The sequence below is a fragment of the Lepisosteus oculatus genome, chromosome 7, assembly GCF_040954835.1.
Source record: "Lepisosteus oculatus isolate fLepOcu1 chromosome 7, fLepOcu1.hap2, whole genome shotgun sequence".
Taxonomy (NCBI): domain Eukaryota; kingdom Metazoa; phylum Chordata; class Actinopteri; order Semionotiformes; family Lepisosteidae; genus Lepisosteus; species Lepisosteus oculatus.
Window position 1 is genome coordinate 10,516,279 of NC_090702.1, and position 20,682 is coordinate 10,536,960.

The 20,682-nt window shown below is 36.6% G+C and overlaps 1 protein-coding gene across 2 annotated transcripts in view; it reads left to right on the forward strand.

The window, feature by feature from the left end:
- The window catches only part of LOC102695273 (proline-rich protein 5), an 85,052-nt gene extending 68,478 nt beyond the window's left edge, over nt 1–16,574 (forward strand). For both annotated transcript variants that reach the window (XM_015353268.2, XM_006633763.3), the window contains 2 exons: nt 11,619–11,757; nt 12,620–16,574. In XM_015353268.2, coding sequence (XP_015208754.1) covers nt 11,619–11,757; nt 12,620–13,161 — 681 coding nt within the window. In that variant the 3' untranslated portion in view covers nt 13,162–16,574. The remainder of the gene's footprint in view (nt 1–11,618; nt 11,758–12,619) is intronic.
- The last annotated feature ends 4,108 nt before the right edge of the window (nt 16,575–20,682 follow it).

Sequence of the window (20,682 nt, forward strand, 5' to 3'; positions counted from 1 at the left end):
TACGTATCTTAGAACAAAACCTGCTTCAGACCTAAAACTAGGACAAAAACTTAACTTTTCATCAGGACAGTGGCTCAAAGCACAAGCTACACTGCAGTGGCTTAAGAAAAATAGTGTCTTTGTGGCATTATCAAAGACCTAACTTGAATCCTATCAAAAATTTATAAGCAATCCCCAAGGAATTTGAAGATCTTGAGGAATTTTACCAAGAAGCTTGGGCAAACATTTCACTCAACCATTGGTGTAAACATTTACCCCAAATGACTAACCAGTTACCAGGTAATTGTTGCTGAAGGTGCATGCACCAAATATTGAGTTAATTGGTTGGAATACTTAGGCCATCAAAATATTTCTTTTTTTTTGTATGTAATGTGTGCTGACATTTACTGTTACCCTTAGATGTCTTTAGTCTGAGTAAATAAAATATTAAGTTTACAACATGTCTATGCTACATTTTGTAATTTCACAAAATGTGACAGCTTAGGGAGAGCCTTGCAAGGCCCTGTAGTAAACATTGTCAAGAATAAGTGAAGGGAAATTATGTTAAAATGCACTTGTAAAACCTAATTTACAATGTTATGTAGAATTGAAACAAAATATATTGATGCTCTGAAGAAAGAATTTCCACCTACACTGTCTTTTAGTTATAACCCAATCAGGCAACTTATTCCTCGGCTTTCTTGTTAAATCAGACATAAAACCCAAAGTCTTTATGCCCCTGATCAGAATCTCTGGTATGGATGCTTCTGATGCACAGCCCACATCTGTTGCATCTGTCAATTTTTAAGATAAACAAAATAAATCCTTATCTTAATGCTGAAAGCCATAATTTTAGCTGTAGATAAGGCTATAAATCTCACATTTTCTGGAGCCTTTACTGAAAGCTGTTTATACAAGACACCGGATATGAGTTCTGTTTAGACAATCATGCAAGTGAAACTCTGTTTGCGTACATTTCTGTTTACTTAAAAAAAATCAGGAAATAAAAAGGCAAATATGTTGTTAATTATTGATATGGTTCTTCGGCTAGTTACCATGAAATCGTTTTTTCCATTGGAAAGTGGCTCTGATTCATTTAAGAATGCCATTAATTCACAGGCTCTGATCGCTTTTTTTAAATACAGACAGAAGGGGTGGCATTTAATCTACCTTTATTGCAATCACTGGTAGCTGTTTATGAAACTATAATTGTGAGTTCTGCACTATACTAACTAACACTGCACTATAATAACTTGATACACGCATTACTCTTCATTGCCACTAAGGATGCAGAGATATAACTCTTATATTTATAAGTTTTACACTTGAAAAGTTTGGTCTGTTGACATTATAACATGAACAGGATAGTTATAGCTGTGTTTTAAAGATGATTTGGTTTGGTAGGATAACAGAAATGTTGCTAATTTTTGGTTATGGTTTGATATTTGACCTCTAAAGTAGTAAAGGAGTTTGAGCTGGAATAAAACAGTTGAATTAAAACTCAATGAAGTGACAGACTTAAGTGTTGGATTAAAACACAGGTATCAGAAGTTGAAAGGTTAAAGCCTAGGTTCTGGACAATTTTCTGTGGCATTATTATTGCACTGATTTTGGAACCAATTCTAATAGAGTTTCTAATAGAAATGCCTAAATATGAAAAAATGATAAACTAATTTGCTGTTCATGTCAGTAAAACATCAAATTAAGACCTTTACCTTTACTACAAAGTGCAGTGCAGAGAAAACAAGGTACTGAGAGCTACTAACGCTTCAAGAATTCCAGACCCTGTGGACAATATCATTGCATCAATACACACAGAAAAACATAACAACAGTTAGAAACAAGAAGAGTCCATTCAGTCTTTCTAGACCATTCTGGTAGAGTCTAGGTGGGTGGCTTGTTTCATACTCCTACAAAGCTCTACATAAATTGCCTTCTGTTCTCTGTTTTCTGCTTTCAGAAGTTTTTACTTGTCTCTCTGGTTCACTTTTCTCTTATGATTCTGAAAAAAAAATCTGCTGGGTTGATTTTGTCAGTGTCTTTAAGGATTTTGGATACTTGGATAAGATCTCCTTATCTTTTTTGTTAAATGCTAAAAAGGTACTGTTCTTTTATCCTTTGAGTGTAAGACATTCCTGCTTTTAAAGTTATAAATCTTATTGCTGTTCTCTGAATTGAGTCCTAAGCAACAATATCTTTTTTGTAATGTAGTGAAAATTGAACACAGTTTTCTTTAATGAGCTATTATTAGTGCATTGTACGTTTAAACATAACATCCCTTGAATTCCCTTAAATTTACATTTAACTATGATTTCATTGTGTTTGCCTTCTTATTTTTACCCATATTATTTAAATGCAAATGATACAGTACATCAACATAATTTCCTATATTTTTTACAAAAGTAACCTCTTCAATCTCAGTATTTTCCAGTTTTTGTCTGTAGTTTGCTTTTGCATGCACTGTGTGCTTTTATGTAGTATTCTTCATTTGACTATATTATGTAAGGTGTTTACCCTGTCCTGAATTTTATCTTTTTGAATTGAATTTGCTGCCTCTAATGTTTGCTAATCCTTTGGAATTGTCTAAAAACTTGGCTGGTTTACTAACTATATCTGTATTGAGACCACTGATCTAAATCAGGAAGAACACCGATCTTTATACAGATCAATTGGGTATTCCACAAATTAAATTACATCACTCAAATTTGAGAATCTGTTCCTTTTCTGTACTCTCTAATTGCTTATAATTTGAGAATTAATTTTCATATAGAAAATTATCAACTGTGTTCTGTAAATCTAAATGTACCAAATAGAACAGTTGTGTATGGTCATTTAGAGAGAACTCTAACAAGTTAGTTATGTAAGGCATAACATTTTAAAAAACATCTTCAGGCACAACTGTAAATGAATCACTAAGAATGGAACAGAGTTCCACATTGATTAGCTAATTTGTGTTTCCTGTATATGCTTTCATCTTTTTTGTCCACTCTTAAATTTGAATTTTTTCCTTCATGTTTTGACAGACACAGAATGTACACACTGAAGCCATTGCAGCAATACAGCTGCCATACAATAGCATATACACAGTAGAGTAGAAGGAAAGGTGATCAAGAACTGGTAATATGAGGAAGCCACACCTATCCTCTGTGGATTCATTAATGTATTATTCCTCAGTGTAGCTGTCTCACATTGACCACATTGTACTCTTCATTTCCTCTAACAGTTCCAGCCAATATAGTGACTTCCTTTCCTTAATTATGTCTGCCCTGATGTAACTTAAAGTGAAAAAATATGGATGCTCACTCAAACTCATAGTTATTGTTAAAACAAGTAGTTGAAGTTAGTGAAGGTAGTTTATGAAACATAAACAAGAACACGTACTGAGTTTCAGTATCGACACACGGTTCAATGTAATTAGGGTTCAGTGCAATTATGAGTTATTTATCATTTTCATGTTTTAGATAATCCTAGGACCAGTAATTGATTTGTAAGATACACATTGTTCAATATGCAAATCAATATTCCTTATTTATTAGTAAATGTTGATTCATAAAATGTTTCAATTTTTATGTATGTAAACCTGGCTTTTAAGTTTTCTTTAATTATTGATGTGGCATTTTTGTGAAACAAAACTACGGCATATGAACATAGAATATATGAATATTAATTAGCTTTGACTGTTACACAATTCTAGAAAGCAAAACCATCTTGAGATGCTTAAAATGTAGTAAATCACAGAAGACAGCCACAGACACTTTTATCCATATTAGGGCATAAGGGCAGATCACTGTAACACAGGTATACTTTGGCAAGTAAAATATAAATATTTATATCCCCTGTGCAAATGGAACACAAATCCCCATACAATGAGTTAAAGATTAAAGGTTAAAGTTAAAGGTTAATTTGTGTTGCGTAAAATAACTACTAATATGCTAGTATTTATCATAATAATAATCATGATAAATCATAATAGCATAGTACAGAGAAAAGTGCAAATATTATATAGAGCAGGGGTGTCCAACCTTTTTTAATGTAAGATCTACTTTTTCATTTGCCAGTCCAGCACGATCTACCAGTATGAATTTGAAGCTCCAATATAAAAAAAACAAGACTGTGGGCACATCAGTACAATAACGATACCCTTCACTATAATGACAGCAAATAAAAGCAAGTGACTCATTCTACAATGAACAAGTATTGTTCCCTATTTTAGAAAAAAGAATATCCTATCTTAATGTGAGCATTGGTACTGAGAAGCTTACTTGAGAACACTTGAATTTTTTTTTGTAACGTGTTGACACTGCTGATCATGTCGATTACATTTTTATTTTGTCCCACTTTTGGAAATCAATGGGCCAGTCACAGAACCAGTTAAATAAAAGCCCTTCTAAAGAAAAGATTTTGAGTCTTGATTTGAAAGTGCTCAAGGAAGGTGACTTTTATCCTTAGGGATAAGATCCAGAGCTTTGGGTCATACCAGGAGAAGAATACTATGTCTCCCATAGTATGTGGACAGGTTTCAGGGACAGACAGAAGACCAGAATTAGATGAAGGTTGTCAGTTAGGACAATAGTAAGTCAGACAGCTATGGAGGTGCTGAGCCATGTAGAGTCTTATAAGTGAACGTGAAAATTTTGAATTTGAAAAGAAACCTATAGGTAGCAAGTGCAAGGGCTCCAGGACTGGAGTAATGTGATCACTTGCACATGACCTGGACAGGATTCTGGCTGCCGAATTCTGGACATACTCATCTTTGTTTAGTGTGGATTTACAGTAGATACCCCAGTGAGTAGGGCGTTACAGTCAATTTAAGAATAGACAAAATGTTGACCAGCTTTTCAGCAACAGTTAGCAACAACATAGGACATGGTCTGAGGTGGAAGAATTATGTTTTTACAATATGTTGCACATTTGCGTCAAACACCAAGCCTGGATCAAATATCATCCTCAAGTTCTTCAATTTGAAATTTAAGTACAGTACCATGCACAGATAGGGCTACTGAATTAGCTTTCAAAAAGTAGTCTTGTCATGGTTTAAATAAAGGAAATTTAAGGCATCCATGTCTTTATGTCAGAGATTAGACAGAGACAACCACAGCAGTGTCAGATTTATTATGGGCAAAGATTTGAGTATCATCAGTGTAGAGATGATAATTAAGACCTTGTGAACAATGGAACTGAGCAAAACAATCTCAAATTCTGTAAGGGATTTGCAACAAACCCCCTTAGTGCTGCCAACATATCACAAAAGGTTTTGTGGTCATATATAAATTTGAACCGTTATGGTCTAAATGCAAAGCATTACATCTGATTTAAATCCAACAGAGTGTATCAGTCAACTAGTGTCAGGCATGGTTGAGGCAGCATTGTATTATATTTCAACTCATCAGCAGGGACTAGACTGATGGGTAAATACAGTTCCTTGCAAAAGTATTCAGACCCTTCCAAAGGTGTCCCATAATGTGAAATTAAAAAATAAACACACATTTTTAACTGTTATAAATGGGGGTTATGAAAATGGTGAAAATTAGCATTTAACCCAATCAGTTTAGTCAATATGTGAAATAATTATTCATAACGCTGCTTACACAGGGCCTCCAGTATAGTAAATGATCCCTCCTACCATCTGGAAAAAGATATAGCAGTGTATGGGATCTGTAACAGCATCTTTCTGCGGGCTGTCGGGCTCCTCAACACCGTGGAATCTACTTGCACCCACTCCAATTTCAGACACAGGGTTTAAATCCCCCCAGTGTATTGTATATATTGAATTATGTATTTGCCTTGTAATTTGCACTATCTGCACTTTGCACTACAGTATGTGCATCCTGTCTACAATGTCTATGTCAGTGTCCTGTCTGTTCTGTCTTTATTTGTACCGTGGACCAGGAGGAACGATATTTTGTCCCACTGTACAAATAAACATGAACTTGAACTTGATAACTCTGCCAAGTGTCACAAACTTTATCTTAAATCCAAGAGACACTTCTCAGTCACCTAAAACTGTAACAATATTTTATTCAATACCTGAAGAATCACACTAAAGACTTATGAGGGTGAGATAAGTTACTGTAAATGTCAGCAAAAGTAAAGAGAAAAGAGTTAAATATGCTCACTGTATACAGAAAATATTCTGACCAATGAACTTAGTATTTGGTGAAGATACTTTTGGTAGCAATTACATCAGCACATGGTTTTGGTACAATTAATGCCAATTTTGCCTGGAAAATTTGCTCATGCTCAAGTTGCTTAGGGGTCGCTTATTGACAGTAGTTAACATATATTTTCATATATTCTAAACAGCATTCAAGTTCGGACTTTGACTGGGCTCTCCTAGGTACCTTTGACCTTGTGTTTTAGGTTATTATCCTGCTGAAATGTGAATTTATGTCCCAATTTTAGGTGTGAAGCATGTTTCTTTTAAAATTTCCAGTGCTTTGATCTATCTACACTGTTTTGCTAAGGTACTCAGATCCTCGTAAAGTTTTGTTGATTTGTTGCTTTAAAGAATGGAGTCACGACACATTGAAATAATAATTAATATTTACTACCTACTCCCCCCATACAGAGGTACATCGGCTCACCTGGTGATACTTTGCAGAACTAAGAAGGATAAATTTGATATTAACACAGATGCTTTGTTAAACATTACTAGATTGTTCCAGAGCAAATGTATCTTGATCTAGAGCCATGAGGAAGTTCACTAAACAAATCTGACTTAAAACACTTTCTAAGCTATAGCCTTTGTACGTAAATCAATTTTAACAAAAAGGTATCAATTTAAATTGCTTTTAATTCTAAACAATTCTGTAAATCAGAACCAGGACAAAGTGAAATATTATATTTTATAATTGAAAATACATTTCTTCCAAGCAATCCATTCTTCTAATAATTAGGCCTTTTATTACACATCACAAGTATATAAAAAATGTACCTGGCATGTCCAAAAACACTACATGTAAGTTATTTGTCATTGAACATAAAAATAGGATAGAACAGCAAAGCAAGGGCATCACACATAACAGCATAGTAGCAGGCCTTCTTAAATAGACAACCAAGGACCAACATAACATTCTAACAAACCAGAAATATGGGTAAACCCCAAGCTGCAGCACCAACCTGAGAGCAGTAAGACATTATCAAACTGGCAACCCACTGAAGCTAAGCAGGTGTGAGCCTGGTCAGTACCTGGATGGGAGACCTCCTGAGAAAAACTAAGGTTGCTGCTGGAAAGGTGTTAGTGGGGCCAGCAGGGGGCGCTCACCCTGTGGTCCACGTGGGTCCTAATGCCTCAGTATAGTGATGGGGACACTATACTGTAAACAGGTGCCGTCCTTCGGATGAGATGTAAAACCGAGGTCCTGACTCTCTGTGGTCAATCCCAGGGCATTTCTCGAAAAGAGTAGGGGTGTCCTGGCCAAATTTCCCATTGGCCCTAACCAATCATGGCCTCCTAATAATCCCCATCTATGAATTGGCTACATTACTCTCCTCTCCTCCCCACTAATAGCTGATGTGTGGTGAGCGTTCTGGCGCACTATGGCTGCCGTCGCATCATCCAGGTGGATGCTGCACATTGGCGGTGGTGGAGGGGAGACCCTGTTACCTGTAAAGCACTTTGAGTGGAGTGTCCAGAAAAGCGCTATATAAGTGTAAGCGATTATTATTATTATTATTATTATATCTTTCAATGTAAGCTCTTGTGAGACTCACATTTTCAAAGTGATTCTCAGGTACCCAACAGGGTTGCATTCAGACAATCTTGCAGTTTCATCCATTCTGATTATTGTCAAGCAGCTGAACGTGACTTTGATATAGTCATTCATTAAATCAGGTTTTCAACCAGAAACTTCAAAAAGAAAAAAATATCAGTCCTGCATGTTAAAGCACAAGGCAGGGTTCACCTTAGACTGGATGCCAGTCCATCACAGGGCAGACACACAGACAAACACACACACATCTAAAACCAGATTTTCCGAGAAGCCAATTAACCTGACAGTATGTTTTTAGACTGTGGGAGGAAGCCGGAGCACACAAAGGAAACCCAAGCAAACATTGGGAGAATATACAGTATAAACTTCATGCAGATAGCAACCCAGATCCAGAATTGAACCTAGGGTCCCAGAGCTGTAAGGCAACAATACTAATCACATATAGAAGTCACTTAACTAAGTTTGTGGCTTGTAATATTTGCAACTAAATTAATTTAGGTTCGGTTCGCCATAGCAAGGGGTTTGCATACATTCATCACAACTTTTCCATTTTTTCTATTATCTTATCTTTTTTTATTTAAATGTGTGGAGTAGGTTGTGCGTACAGTATAACTTATATTAATTTCTACTTCAAATTTTTATGACAGCATGATTTGGAGTAACAAAATGTGAGAACTGTGAAAGGGTCTGAATACTTTTGCAAAGCACTGTATTAAAGCATAGAACCATCCCATGTAAAATGTGAAGCCTTTATAATGACACAAAGCAAAACAACAAAATGTAGTGGACATGTAATCCATGTTATGTAGGGCTTGATCCAGATGGTAAAGCAGAAAGCTTATGATTTCTAGGAAACTATAACAAGTTCATTAACAGGTGAGTTGTTCATTGCTTTAATTCAGAAACATTGGTAGGTTTTCAAGCGTGAATTGCTTATTTCAGGTCCTGCTACAGCATCTCTATTGAGTTTAGGTCTGGACTTTGACTAGGCCACTCCAGAACTTTAATTTAGCTTCTTTTCAACCATTCTGATGTGGACTTGCTTTTGTGTTTTGGATCATTGTCTTTCTTCATGACCCAACTACTCTTCAGCTTCAGTTCACAGGCAGACTAGACATTCTCCTTAAGAATTTTCTGATACAGAGCAGAATTCATGGTTCCTTTAATTATGGCCAGTCATCCAGGTCCTGGGGCAACAAAGCATCACCACAGCATCACACTACCACCACCATGTTCATACTGTGGAATGCTGTGTTTGCTTTATGCCAGAGATAATGGGACCCATGTCATCCAAAAAGTTTCATAGACTATCCAGATACTACTTGGCAAATGAGAGACAAGCATTTATGTTCTTCTTGGTAAGTAGGAGTTTACGCCTTGCGACTTTCCCATGAAGCCCATTTTTGCCCAGTCTCTTTCTGATTGTGGAGTCATGAACACTGACTTTAGCTGAGGCAAGAGAAGTCTGCAGTTCTTTGGGTGTTTTTTTAGGATCCTTTGTGACTTCCTGGAGGATTTATGCTTGGAGAAATTTTGGCAGGCCGACCACTCCTGGGAAGATTCACTACTGTTTCAAGTGTTCTCCATTTGGAGATTATGTCTCTCACTCTGGTTCGGTGGAGTCCCAGAACCTTAGAAATTGCTTTGTAACCCTTCCAGACTGATAGATATCAACAACTTTTTTTCTGATCACTTCAGGAATTTATTTTGATCATGGCATAATGTGCTTGTTGAATCTGTTTGCTAGCAACTTGACTCTGATGGTAAGGGTAAAAATAAGTGAGGTTATATTGAGCAGGGCTGGCTGTAATCAAGCCTGGCTGTGTTCAATCAGCTGATTATTCCTTTATTTGGGTTGATTTAATTGGGAAATTACTTTTTCACACAGTGCCAGTTGGCATTGGAAAACTATGTTCATTAAATAAATGAAATAAGCAAAAAATAAGATTTTTTCAGAAAAATAGATTTTGGTTGAAGACCTGAAAACATTCAGTGTCACAAATTTGTAATAATAGAGGAAATCAGTAAGGGGGCAAATACTTTATTTAGGCACTGCTGTCACGTTCGTAAACCCCACCTCTTAAGAACGCTCCAGCCCTTCCTTGTTCAGTACTCATTCCCTGCACCTGCCCCTGGTTCTTGCCCCCCGTCCTATAAAAGCCGGGCGCTCACTTTGTAAAGGGGTCTGCATTGGTTTCCGTACCAGGCAAGACCGGGACCTGGAAGCGCCTGGCCCCATCAAGCTTTTAAGTTCCTGTTCCTGCCGGTTCCAATGCGGCTCCCGTTTTTATTCTGTTCGTCTTGGATGGACCGCCTGGTTTTGGATTTTCGCCTTCTCTTGGATTCCCCCTTGGACTTGTTTCTGGATTGTTTGCCTCGGCCACACCTTCCCCAAACACGTTTTCATTCCCGACTCCTGCATGCTTTTTCCCCATGTTTTCCTCACTCTACCCCAGATCGTGTCGTCTGCATAGGGTCTTGAAAGAACGATTTCGTTACAACTGCGTGTACTAAGTAATCACATCCAATATTCATTTCCATCAGCAATGTCGGACTTTGATATTTACTATTTTTCATTGATGTATATACCAACCACATCATTAAAAATAATTTCCAAGAAAGGGGAAAGTACTTGTGATTTCTACCTCAAATCACACTTGCATGTCACTATGCATCTTAAACCACATCAATCGATGGTAATTAAGGAGGGATTTTAACAGCGAAAAGAGGCCTGAAGAATTTTCTGTTCAAACTGGGAGGCCCCATCAGGTCTGAGACCCCTGTTTATCTTTTATCTTTGACATCAGACATGTAATGTGTATCCCATCACATTATAATATGTGTAGTGTAATGATGTGAGGTCACATTGTAGTAGGTATAATGTACTGATATAAAGTAATGTGATTAAATTACCTTCAAGGTCACTTTGAAAGAGGAAGTGTAAAATTTGTTATTTCAAAATATGAGTAAGAAATGTGTCCCAAAGCATTATTCCACATTTCAGGTTAGCAAAATATATAAGATTAGTGCCTCCATTTAAAGGACAGGGAGTTGAAACTTTAATTCAGCTTTAAAAGGTTACTAAAGAATTTGAGCTGGCCAAAGGCATTTCAGCTGCTTTTCCACACAATAGTACTTTGTACTAAGGCTCCGGAAGTTATTCTGTGCTCTTCACAATGAGCAGTCTTTAAATTATGATATGGTAATGCCCACAGTTATAACAGAAGTTTAAGAAATCTGTACCGGAAGTTAAGCAGATCCATATGGAATTTTCTAGACAAAAGGAGTTTGGTAGTTGGTGTAGAAATGTGAAGGTGAATCAAAGCTGAATATCTTATAGGAATGATTTTAATGGAAGGGTAGTGCCATGCCACTGAACTTTTACTGATATTGTGTATCAAAGGTATCCTGTAAGACACTGTTTCCTATTACATTTGAGGCTGGGCTGATATACAGTAGGAGGTTGATACAATTTCTGTCTTATTGCTGCTTGTCCCACTGAGCATTTGCTGAGATTGAAAAGATTGGCTATTTAGTTTTTTCTTTGCTGTTTTTACATTTCTGAGATCTTTTGCAGACTCAGATAACCCCCTCACCTGGATTGTTGACTCCCTCCTCTTTCCCCTTCAGTGATTTATCAAGCAGCAGCACCACTGTTTGTTCCTTACAATTAATTTGATTAAATAAAATATATGCTTATTTTAGAATATATAATTCTCACAACTACTTTTACTGTAGACACGTTTACATAAGTTCTACTGTAGGTAGATTTAACTGTTTTATCAATACTTTTAAGTTTTACTAAGATAATCACAATCACCTGTTCATTACTGTATCTTATTCTAGAATTTTTTTTAATATAGTATTAATTTTTACACTTGGTTATCTTCATTCTTTAATACAGTAACTCTCTCTTGTGTGTTACAGGGGGTTCATGAATCTAAAGGAGTGAGTGATGATTATTTGAAACTGGAGTCCCTGATCCAGAAGGTTGTCTCTCCTTACTTAGGGACACATGGACTATTCTCTGGTGATGGAATGGTGACGCAGTGCTCATGTGTTATGGGTGAGATTCCATTCAAAACCAAAATGTTGCATTTATTGTAATCAATGACTGGAAAAATAAGATGTGCTGTGCATTTGTTGTTTGAAGTTTCTTTTTATTGTTTGAGGATGCCTTACGGCTGAAATATTTTTTAAAGTCACAAAATGTAAAATTCAAAATTAGATATCTGCAAGCAGTACATAGTTTGGAAATATGAAAATTGCAAAACTAGAAAAAGAAATGTCTTTGATGTTAACCAGATTCTCATCATTACCCAGTTTATAAATTAAAGTTATCAGCTTCAATGTTGTATCCTAGGTAAATGGAGTCCATAAATAAAATATGTAAGTAACGATATAGAATGTTTTGAATATCCATCACTTATTTACATAGTCCCCTTATTGTGTAACAAAGACATCCTAATGACAGTTACCATTTGTACCAAAAGCTTTCTGGTTTTTGTGTTAGCCACAAAACAGGAACAGTTGCAAAACAGGAACATTGGCAGATCTTTCAGGGTCCAAAATGTGCATGGAGAAATGTTCAAACATATGTACAGTATTAGTGTGTGGATATTCAATCTGTAGTCCCTTCAGTCCTCTCCATTATAGGGCTTTGATGTAATCAGCTCCATAATTGCTTCTTCTAATTCTAAATTATTAAATAATAAATGAACTGTTTAATTCATAAATGGGTCACTGTGGCAGAGATTGAAAGTATGTTGAATTACACTTAAAAACAAAATGGAAAAAAAGCATTATAGATGTCAGTGAAACAAGTCTTACATGATTGTGAGAAGTGAGCATGCAGGAGGAAACTCAGTTAAAATGAGAATGAACTGTCATGAGTTCGTCCCTGACAGAGACTCCCTTTGTCCCTCCAGAAAAGAGATTGCTGCGGCGCTGTCCCAAACCAGGGGAGGGTATAGGAAAAAACCCAGTGGTGCGCTCAAAGAGTTACAACAATCCAATGCTGACCCCCGTGGCTGAGTATGAGACAGAGATGGGCTCTGCCAATGGAGCGAGCATTCGGCGCCACTCTGTCTCAGAAATGACTTCCTGCCTTGAAGACCAAGGCTACTCCAACCTCACCACAATCATGGATGTGGATTCCAAAGTGTCTATGACCATGGCCGGCTTTTCAGGGGAGCAGGACCTGATCTTGACAGGTGATGCCTCACCTTCCCCTGACCCACAACCGGAAGATTTAGAGGGCCAAGACCTCAGTGATGAGCAGGCTTCTCCTACTGAGCTCGTCAAAGACTCCTCATCCATACCAGCCTGCTCTTCTAGCCCGGAAACAATAGTGGACCAGATTTTGGAGTCCATGGACTCGGATCCAGAAGGACTTTTCATTGATTTTACTCACCGCTGTTCAGACTCCCCTAGCTACAACAGGGAGCCTAGCAGACGGAGTGTGGTGTAGGGGGATTATGACACATCAGTTACAAGCAGGTGTGCTTGGTGAGGGGTTGACAGTAACTGTGACAATCAGCAATGCAGTATTTGATTCTGGCTAGTTTCTTGCGAGATTGCTTGACAATTTTTATGGTATTTTTATCACTTTGATATTTTTTTTAATAAACTGAGATTTGTTCATCATAGTTCACTGCCAGAAATCCACTTTTGTTTTAAGCATTCTACTTCACCAAAGGTGCTGTACATTAAACTTAATTTTCAATTAAGGGAATTGTGAACACCATCTGCCTGTCCCTGTAACTTATGGTTTGATATTGTATTAGAGGATTCTATCACATCATGTGAAAAGCATCCTTTCATTAGTCCTGCTTAGTTATTTTTCTCACAGTAATTGGTACTGGCTTCTAAAATGACTTTGTAAAACTATTTTGCAAAGAACATAATAGGGGAAGCAAATGAGCATTGCATAAAACAAAATGAGTGACAGGAACTAAAGCATTGGAAAATATTATGATTCTTCTAGCTGAAGAACCTTGTGGTTTTGCATTGTACTTCCTGGCCAAGATGTTAAACAAGAGGAGGAAGCAGATGGGTTTACACTTCCACTATTAAGTTGAATAATAATGAAGAACGTTTGATTTTCATTTTGTTTTTTCTTTCAATCATGGTGTACTGTACATTAGAAATGTCCTACCCCAGTAAGTGATTGTTTGATGGAGTAGCATTATACTGGAATAGTACTTGAAATATGGTGGTGTTGAACATTTAAATGTTACACTGTAAAATCTCTTAAATCCTTAACTTTTGGTGCAGTAGAAGCAATTGTTTGTAACTGCAGGGTCATCTCTTCTGCATCACAGAAACAGTTATCACTGGTACCTGTAGTGGAAAATGAAAATTGTTTTTTATGGCATCAAAGGGAAAGTGGAGCAGACATTGTTTTCTGCCTGGAGTTATAAATTAATAGTTTCTTTAGTTAGTACGTGCGTCTGAGCATTTAATAGAGATGTCACTTACTTTTGGTTTACTTGCACCTATTAGCCTATAACAACTAAGATTTGTTTTTAAAACTACTGAGTAGTAAAGAACAAAGCAAACACAGTTCCGATTCACAGAATTTTAAAAAGCACATAATGTCATTCGCAATCTAATTTTTGTTTTTTTCTTCAGTTCTTTTGAAATAAATTACAAATTAAAAACAAATTAAATAATGTGATTGGAAGATTTTTCACCGATTTTGTATTTTTGAAATATATAGAAATATACATTTTAACTGTCAGAGAAAACTGATTTGCATTTTCAAGATATTTGCACCAAGAAAAATAAAGATAATTTTCGAAAAAGTACCACAAGGGAGTGTGCATGATAAATCTTTGATACCTGTTAACAGAATTGATATTCTGGAAGTGGTAAGCATGGAGGTTACTGGTCTTTTTCACAGAAGTACAGCTGATTTTTCCTTATTTGAATGAGTACAGGGCTTTTCTTACATTGCTGTGAACAACTACACTTTTTACATTAAATACTGTGTGTAGACTGGTTCTCATATTCTTCTGCAGCTCAAAAGAGATAAAATGAACACTAGAGTCTGAAATCCTCATATACATTGCCTTCCCAAAGTACTCAGGCACTTCCAATGGTGTGCCAGTTGATGAAATTACAAAACGATGCATATACTGTACATTTTTTACATTTACAGTATCTGTGGTTTTCTGTAACATTATCTCTGAGTTGTTTTGAAAGCTCCTTGCTGTTCATGCTTGAATCTTTGCTTAAAATTTCAGTACTTGACTGCTGGACATTACAGAGATATATTCCATCCAACTTTTAACAACTTCTTCCAGTTCAGGGTAGCAGGGGAGCCAGACCTGTTCAGGCATGTAACCAACACATGGCAGGATACTGCAGGGCAGATACATACATGCACGCCCTCACACCTAGGGACACTTTTCCCAGAAGGCAATTAACCTACCACTATGTTTTTGGACAGTGGGAGGAAACTCAAGTGAATACTGGGAGAAGACCCGAAATCCACACAGATAGGTCCTAGGTCTGGCATTGAAACCAAGGCACAATCTTTGCGAGACCACAAGACTAGCCACTGTTTTACTGTGCCACCTCCTTAAAGAGATAGGTGTATTTGTTATGAAATCATGTGGACCATTATTTCTGCACACAGAGGTCACTCAACTAATTTTGTGATTTTGTGGCTTTTTTATGGTAATGTAATGCACTTAAATTATTTTACATTTGCCAAGAGTTTGAGTTTTCATTTATCACCACTTTTCCATTTTCTTTTAGGTTATATATTTACCTCTTTTTTATTTTTGCTGTATCTGTGGAGTAGATTGTGTATTTAATAAATATTTCTACTTACAATTGTCATGATCGCAACATTAACAATAACAACAACTGCTGAATACTTCTGCGAGGCACTGTATATGAGCATCCAATATCAGACCATATCACTCCTATTCTCCCAAAGTTCTAATGGCTCCCTTTCTACCAGAGAGTCTTGCTCCTGGTTTTTAAGGCTCTTCTGACGTTCTCTTTCAGACTTCACCCTGGTCTTGAAGATCAGGTCAATTTAATCTGCTGCAGGTCCACCAAACCAAACTACCAACTATGGGTGGTTGTTTGTTCTCCGGCTATGCTCCTAGCTTGTGGAATAGCCTCCCAAATCATCTCAGACAAGCAGCTTCAACTGAGACCTTTAAAAAGAATATTAAAACCATTCTCTATCATCAAGTCTATCATCTTCCAGTACTATTTAACATTATATATTATTATTTTTTTATTTATTATTATTACAATGCAACACTTTGTCCAGCACAAAACACAATGCAGGCCCGATGCAGATGGTAATGCCGAAAGCTGATATTTCTATCACAAGTGTTGATGTTTTAAACAATTTCACTGTTTAAGGCTGTTTACACGCCAAAATGTGTGTATGCAAAAGTAGGTCATCATCAGAATTAAAAATCACTATTCTTCATAACAAGTTCAAAAGCTTGCAGGCACAGGATGCATACTGAAAATCAAAGATCGCGAGAGGCCTTGGAGAGAATTGTCCTGTAGTGAATTGTGCAGCAGTGGATTGGCATTTCAGAACATTCTAAGTTCAAAACCTAGCTAAAATGGAATCTTGTATTCTTTGTAATCAATGATTTTATGTGAAGGTGATTGTGAAAGTGAATTAATTAGCATTCAGAATGCCTTGAGACTTTACCACAAATGGCAGTATGAAATATATACAGTACATGTTCATATTGATTAATGCAAGCCGTTTCCCATCCAGACTTTACATGAAAGGAAAAATGTGTACCTACATGTACAAAGGGAAAACAGAACGTGCACTCATTTATGAATGTTTTGTTAACTCATAAACTACTCTGTAATATTACATATAACCTCACATTAAATATAATTAAATTCTAAAATACAAAATTTAGGTTTCTTTTCAATGTTTTTGCACAGTAGTTTCCGTGCAGGATTGGTTGCATTCTTTTCCTGTAATTTTGGTGTATTTAACGTAATCCAAGCCCTCTCAAAGAACAGAACTGTTTAAGACTGAAGTCAATCCAGTATATTTGAAAGAACTCCATGTAATTAAGCATGTTACTGGGTTCTGTGTGGGGCTAAGTGCTGCTGTTTCAAAGCTTGTGGTCCTGGGCTTGATTCCAGTTTCGGTGCCTTCTGTGTAGAGTTTGCACGCTCCCTTGTGCCCATGCGGATGTTCTCTGGGTGCTCAAGGTCCATTGCAATGTCTACCAGATAGGATAATTAATTAATTTGTCCTTGTGTATGACCTATAATGGCCGGGTGTAGTGTCTATCAGTGTTTCATGGATAGGAACTAGATGTCCACTTTATTTGGAATTATCAACTTTCTGATCATGGATAGATTAATATGTCAGCTATTCTTGTATTCTAACAAAAAGACAACTTGAAATAAAGACAACAGCCACAATCAGCCACCTTCAAAGACTAGTTTGGGAATTTATGATTGGTGGATGGTTGCAATGTTTTATTCCAGGGTTAAAGGAGGAAAACACTAATAATTGTACAAAGAAGACTCACACTTAATATTTTCTGCTGGTAATCTTAACACCTAGCATCTTCAGGTGTTCCTTTTGAACAGGTATACTGTATACTGTATATTACCTTTCCGATATTCTAAAGGTATAATACAGGTTTTAGCTCAAATTACAGTGCCTGATCAGAAAAGGACAAAATCACTTCTTCAAATATTCACAAAAGGCTTAGTCAGAGTGAATAATTCTAATGTTGGCATGTAACCTTTTTATTAATACTGCATACAGCTTGAGAGAATGTAGCATAACTGCCCATGATTTCCAGGCATTCACACCATAAAATATATTTAACATCCAATGGCTGAATACTGCATTATTTCTGCTTCTGAGGGTGAAAAAAACAAGTGATTTTTGTCATTAATCAACATTCAAAATTGATGCATCATTGAAAACAATTTAATAATACAATGCAGTCTGAAAAGGGCACACAATATATTTTTTCCCATTAATATATATTTATGGAAAAAGAAATACAACACCTCCTCCTCCACACTCTGGCCCTCCGATGTGCATGAGGACTTGATGCCAATGGCGACGAGTCCATTGCAGCCTCTGTCTGCCTGTCCAACTTGTCTGGCAACGCTGGCACATGACATGCCTGCCTGCAGCATGCCAATGGCCCTCTCCCTTGCTTCTGGTGACATTTGAGGCATTATGGAATGCACAGAAAACTGACTAACTGTGGCCTTTTTCTTGCAATGACCTAAGCTTTGAATTAAAGCCTTTTAAATGACCTGATCAGGCATTGTTCAACCTGGACCTCGTTGGGTAAAAGTGCACCTCACAAGTTTTCATGTGATTGGCAAGTTGCAATGCCTCACTGCACAACCTGTATTGCTGATCAGAGGGCTTAAAACAAATTTGTGAAAGTGCATAAGCAATAACTATAGTATTCTCATTCCAGGTTATGTTATGTTTCTCTTTCCCATTACTATACATATATATAGTTGCTCTTCTTTCAAAATAAAATTGGTGTAATGATATTTGATATACAGTAAATCAGTAATGAGTAACAACTGGGAGCATTACTTTCCTAATTACCTAATAGCCCATCACTGTGGTTTAGTGAGCATCAAAACAAGATTGCTGTTTTGTAGAACTTTCAAACTGATTGGTAGTGAGTCAGCTTTAGTTTCAGGAAAATATTATTAATATAGACAGTTAGCATCTTTCCACAGGGGTCTTCTACTTTTCTGTGGAGCCGCATGGCAGATTCTACATTTCTTGCCCTGGTGAGGGGTGGGGGGGGATGTATTTACATTTTCAGATGGGTTCAATTGGACAAGTTTAGCAGTTTCTTCAGGACCAGGATTATGAACTTATGTTACTCATCACCTAGTTCTAATATTTAGGAAAACCTGAAATCTGCTAATTAAGCAAGTATTGTGTTTAAGACAATTCTGATCCTTGAGGGCTGAAAGGTCATAAGATCTCAACCCAGGGCCCTAGCAGTACAAGGCAGCCATGCTAACCACTGTGCCATCCAAGTACTAAGATTTTGGTCACACTTGATGATTTCTGAATTACTTAATTTAATAAATCACCTGCTTGACTGAACTCAGTTAAATTGTTCTAAATCTTTATTGGTGCACAGAGGCTCCCTAGAACCAGGGTTAGAGACCCTTACATTAACACGATGTAGAAAACCATAAGATCAGTTATACAATAGGCAACACTTTTCCTGAAGTGCTGGGCTCCTGCAGTACAGACATTCAGTACTAGTGCTCCTAGTGAACCCTGCAGTAGATTTTCATGCTAACCAAGATGTTCTTAACTGAAGCAGGTAATTCATCAAGGTTGCTGTTTATCAATCACTGAAGATGCTCTCTAGGGCTAGGACTGGAAACCAATGACACAGTAAAATTTCATGTTTATTAACATATGTTTATACATTCTAATTTTCCAGGATTATTTAATTTCAGTGTGTGAAAAATAAATGTATTAATTAGGAGAAGGTATTGAGGTGACCCTTTAAAGCTGGGCTAGTTTAACTTGCATCCCTTCCAGCCTACTTGCTGCAATCAGCTTCATAAATGTTCTTGGTAATTAGCATGACTTAAATAACAAGCAGATTGGAAGTTGAGCATGTTAGTATAGAGATTTATTTACTTAATGATTAGGGTTTTATAACTTTATTCCATCTAACAGCGTCAATGAAAACAAGTGACTTTAAAAAAAATATTAAAAAACAAACCTTGTATGCATTATTTGGACTGGTCTGAAGATCCAGTTAGTGGCATAACTTGTAATATCTGAAAATAGGTGTCTTCTGTGGGGCTTTGGGCTATTTAGTAATTAAATGAACATCTTTAAAACATTTTGCTAATAAAGTTGCTATTAAACCCAGCATTGTAGAAATGAATATACTGGATATGGTCTTTTTATAATGTATTGTATCAAAACTGATTTATTTGATACCAGCAATTAAGCAACAACATCTAGGTTTCAGCACTTAGTGAATGAACAATGCCTTTGCTACAGTATCTTAAGGCCTCCTGACAGGCAAGTCCTGCTTGTTTGTGCTTCTTTCGATGAAATTCTGAGAGAATGTTCATTCTAATTTAATGTTGAAGAGTATTGACATACAGATGCAGCCATTCAAAATGCGCGGGCGATACCGCATTATTTTCCGGTACGCTGTACGCAGTCTACTGCGAGTTACCGGTAAATACCGCGAGTTACCGGTAAATACCGCTAGCAAAATAATAGTATCCGGAATTTCCGCAAGGTGGAGCTAATAAAGCTCAACCTCTCATGTTTGAGCTGTCGCCATCAAAGTCTTTAACGAAGATATTACTAATAGTTTTAATAATGAATGACCTTGGACAAGGTGTAAGTGTAACCTCAAAGTATTGCCCTGGTCCACATTCCTTTTTTCATTGACCGTCTTTGTAAAAGTAACACCACAGCATTTCGCAATCACGCATTTTTTTCCAATCATGCAAAGTACAGTAATTTTTGAGAATCGATTCACCATGCCTTTCACATGCTCATAAAAGAGATTGATTTAGGAACATAAACATATTACCATATGCAAACTGTACTGTATACAGTATGTATATGTATATTTAATGTCTTAACTGTGCCCGTTTAAGTATTGAATATTCATATGGAATTTTACCACTGAAGGGAAATCTTAGTAGCTGAACATAAAAAGAATAGGAGCATACTGCAACACGTGTGAAGGCCATAAACGATATTAATTTTGGAACATAAACATACAGTATATGGCTGATCTCGGTACTTTAAAGAAAACATACACGAAACATGGTTTCATTATGACAAGAATCGGTCTTGAGATATTTTTAACTTGATTTACAGTATTTGAGAGGTATGTCTTAACACCGATACTACGTAAATACTACTCACGTATATGTTTTTAGGTTTATATTATGCATTTCATACGGTCAAATTACTTTTGAGCAACTAATAAGA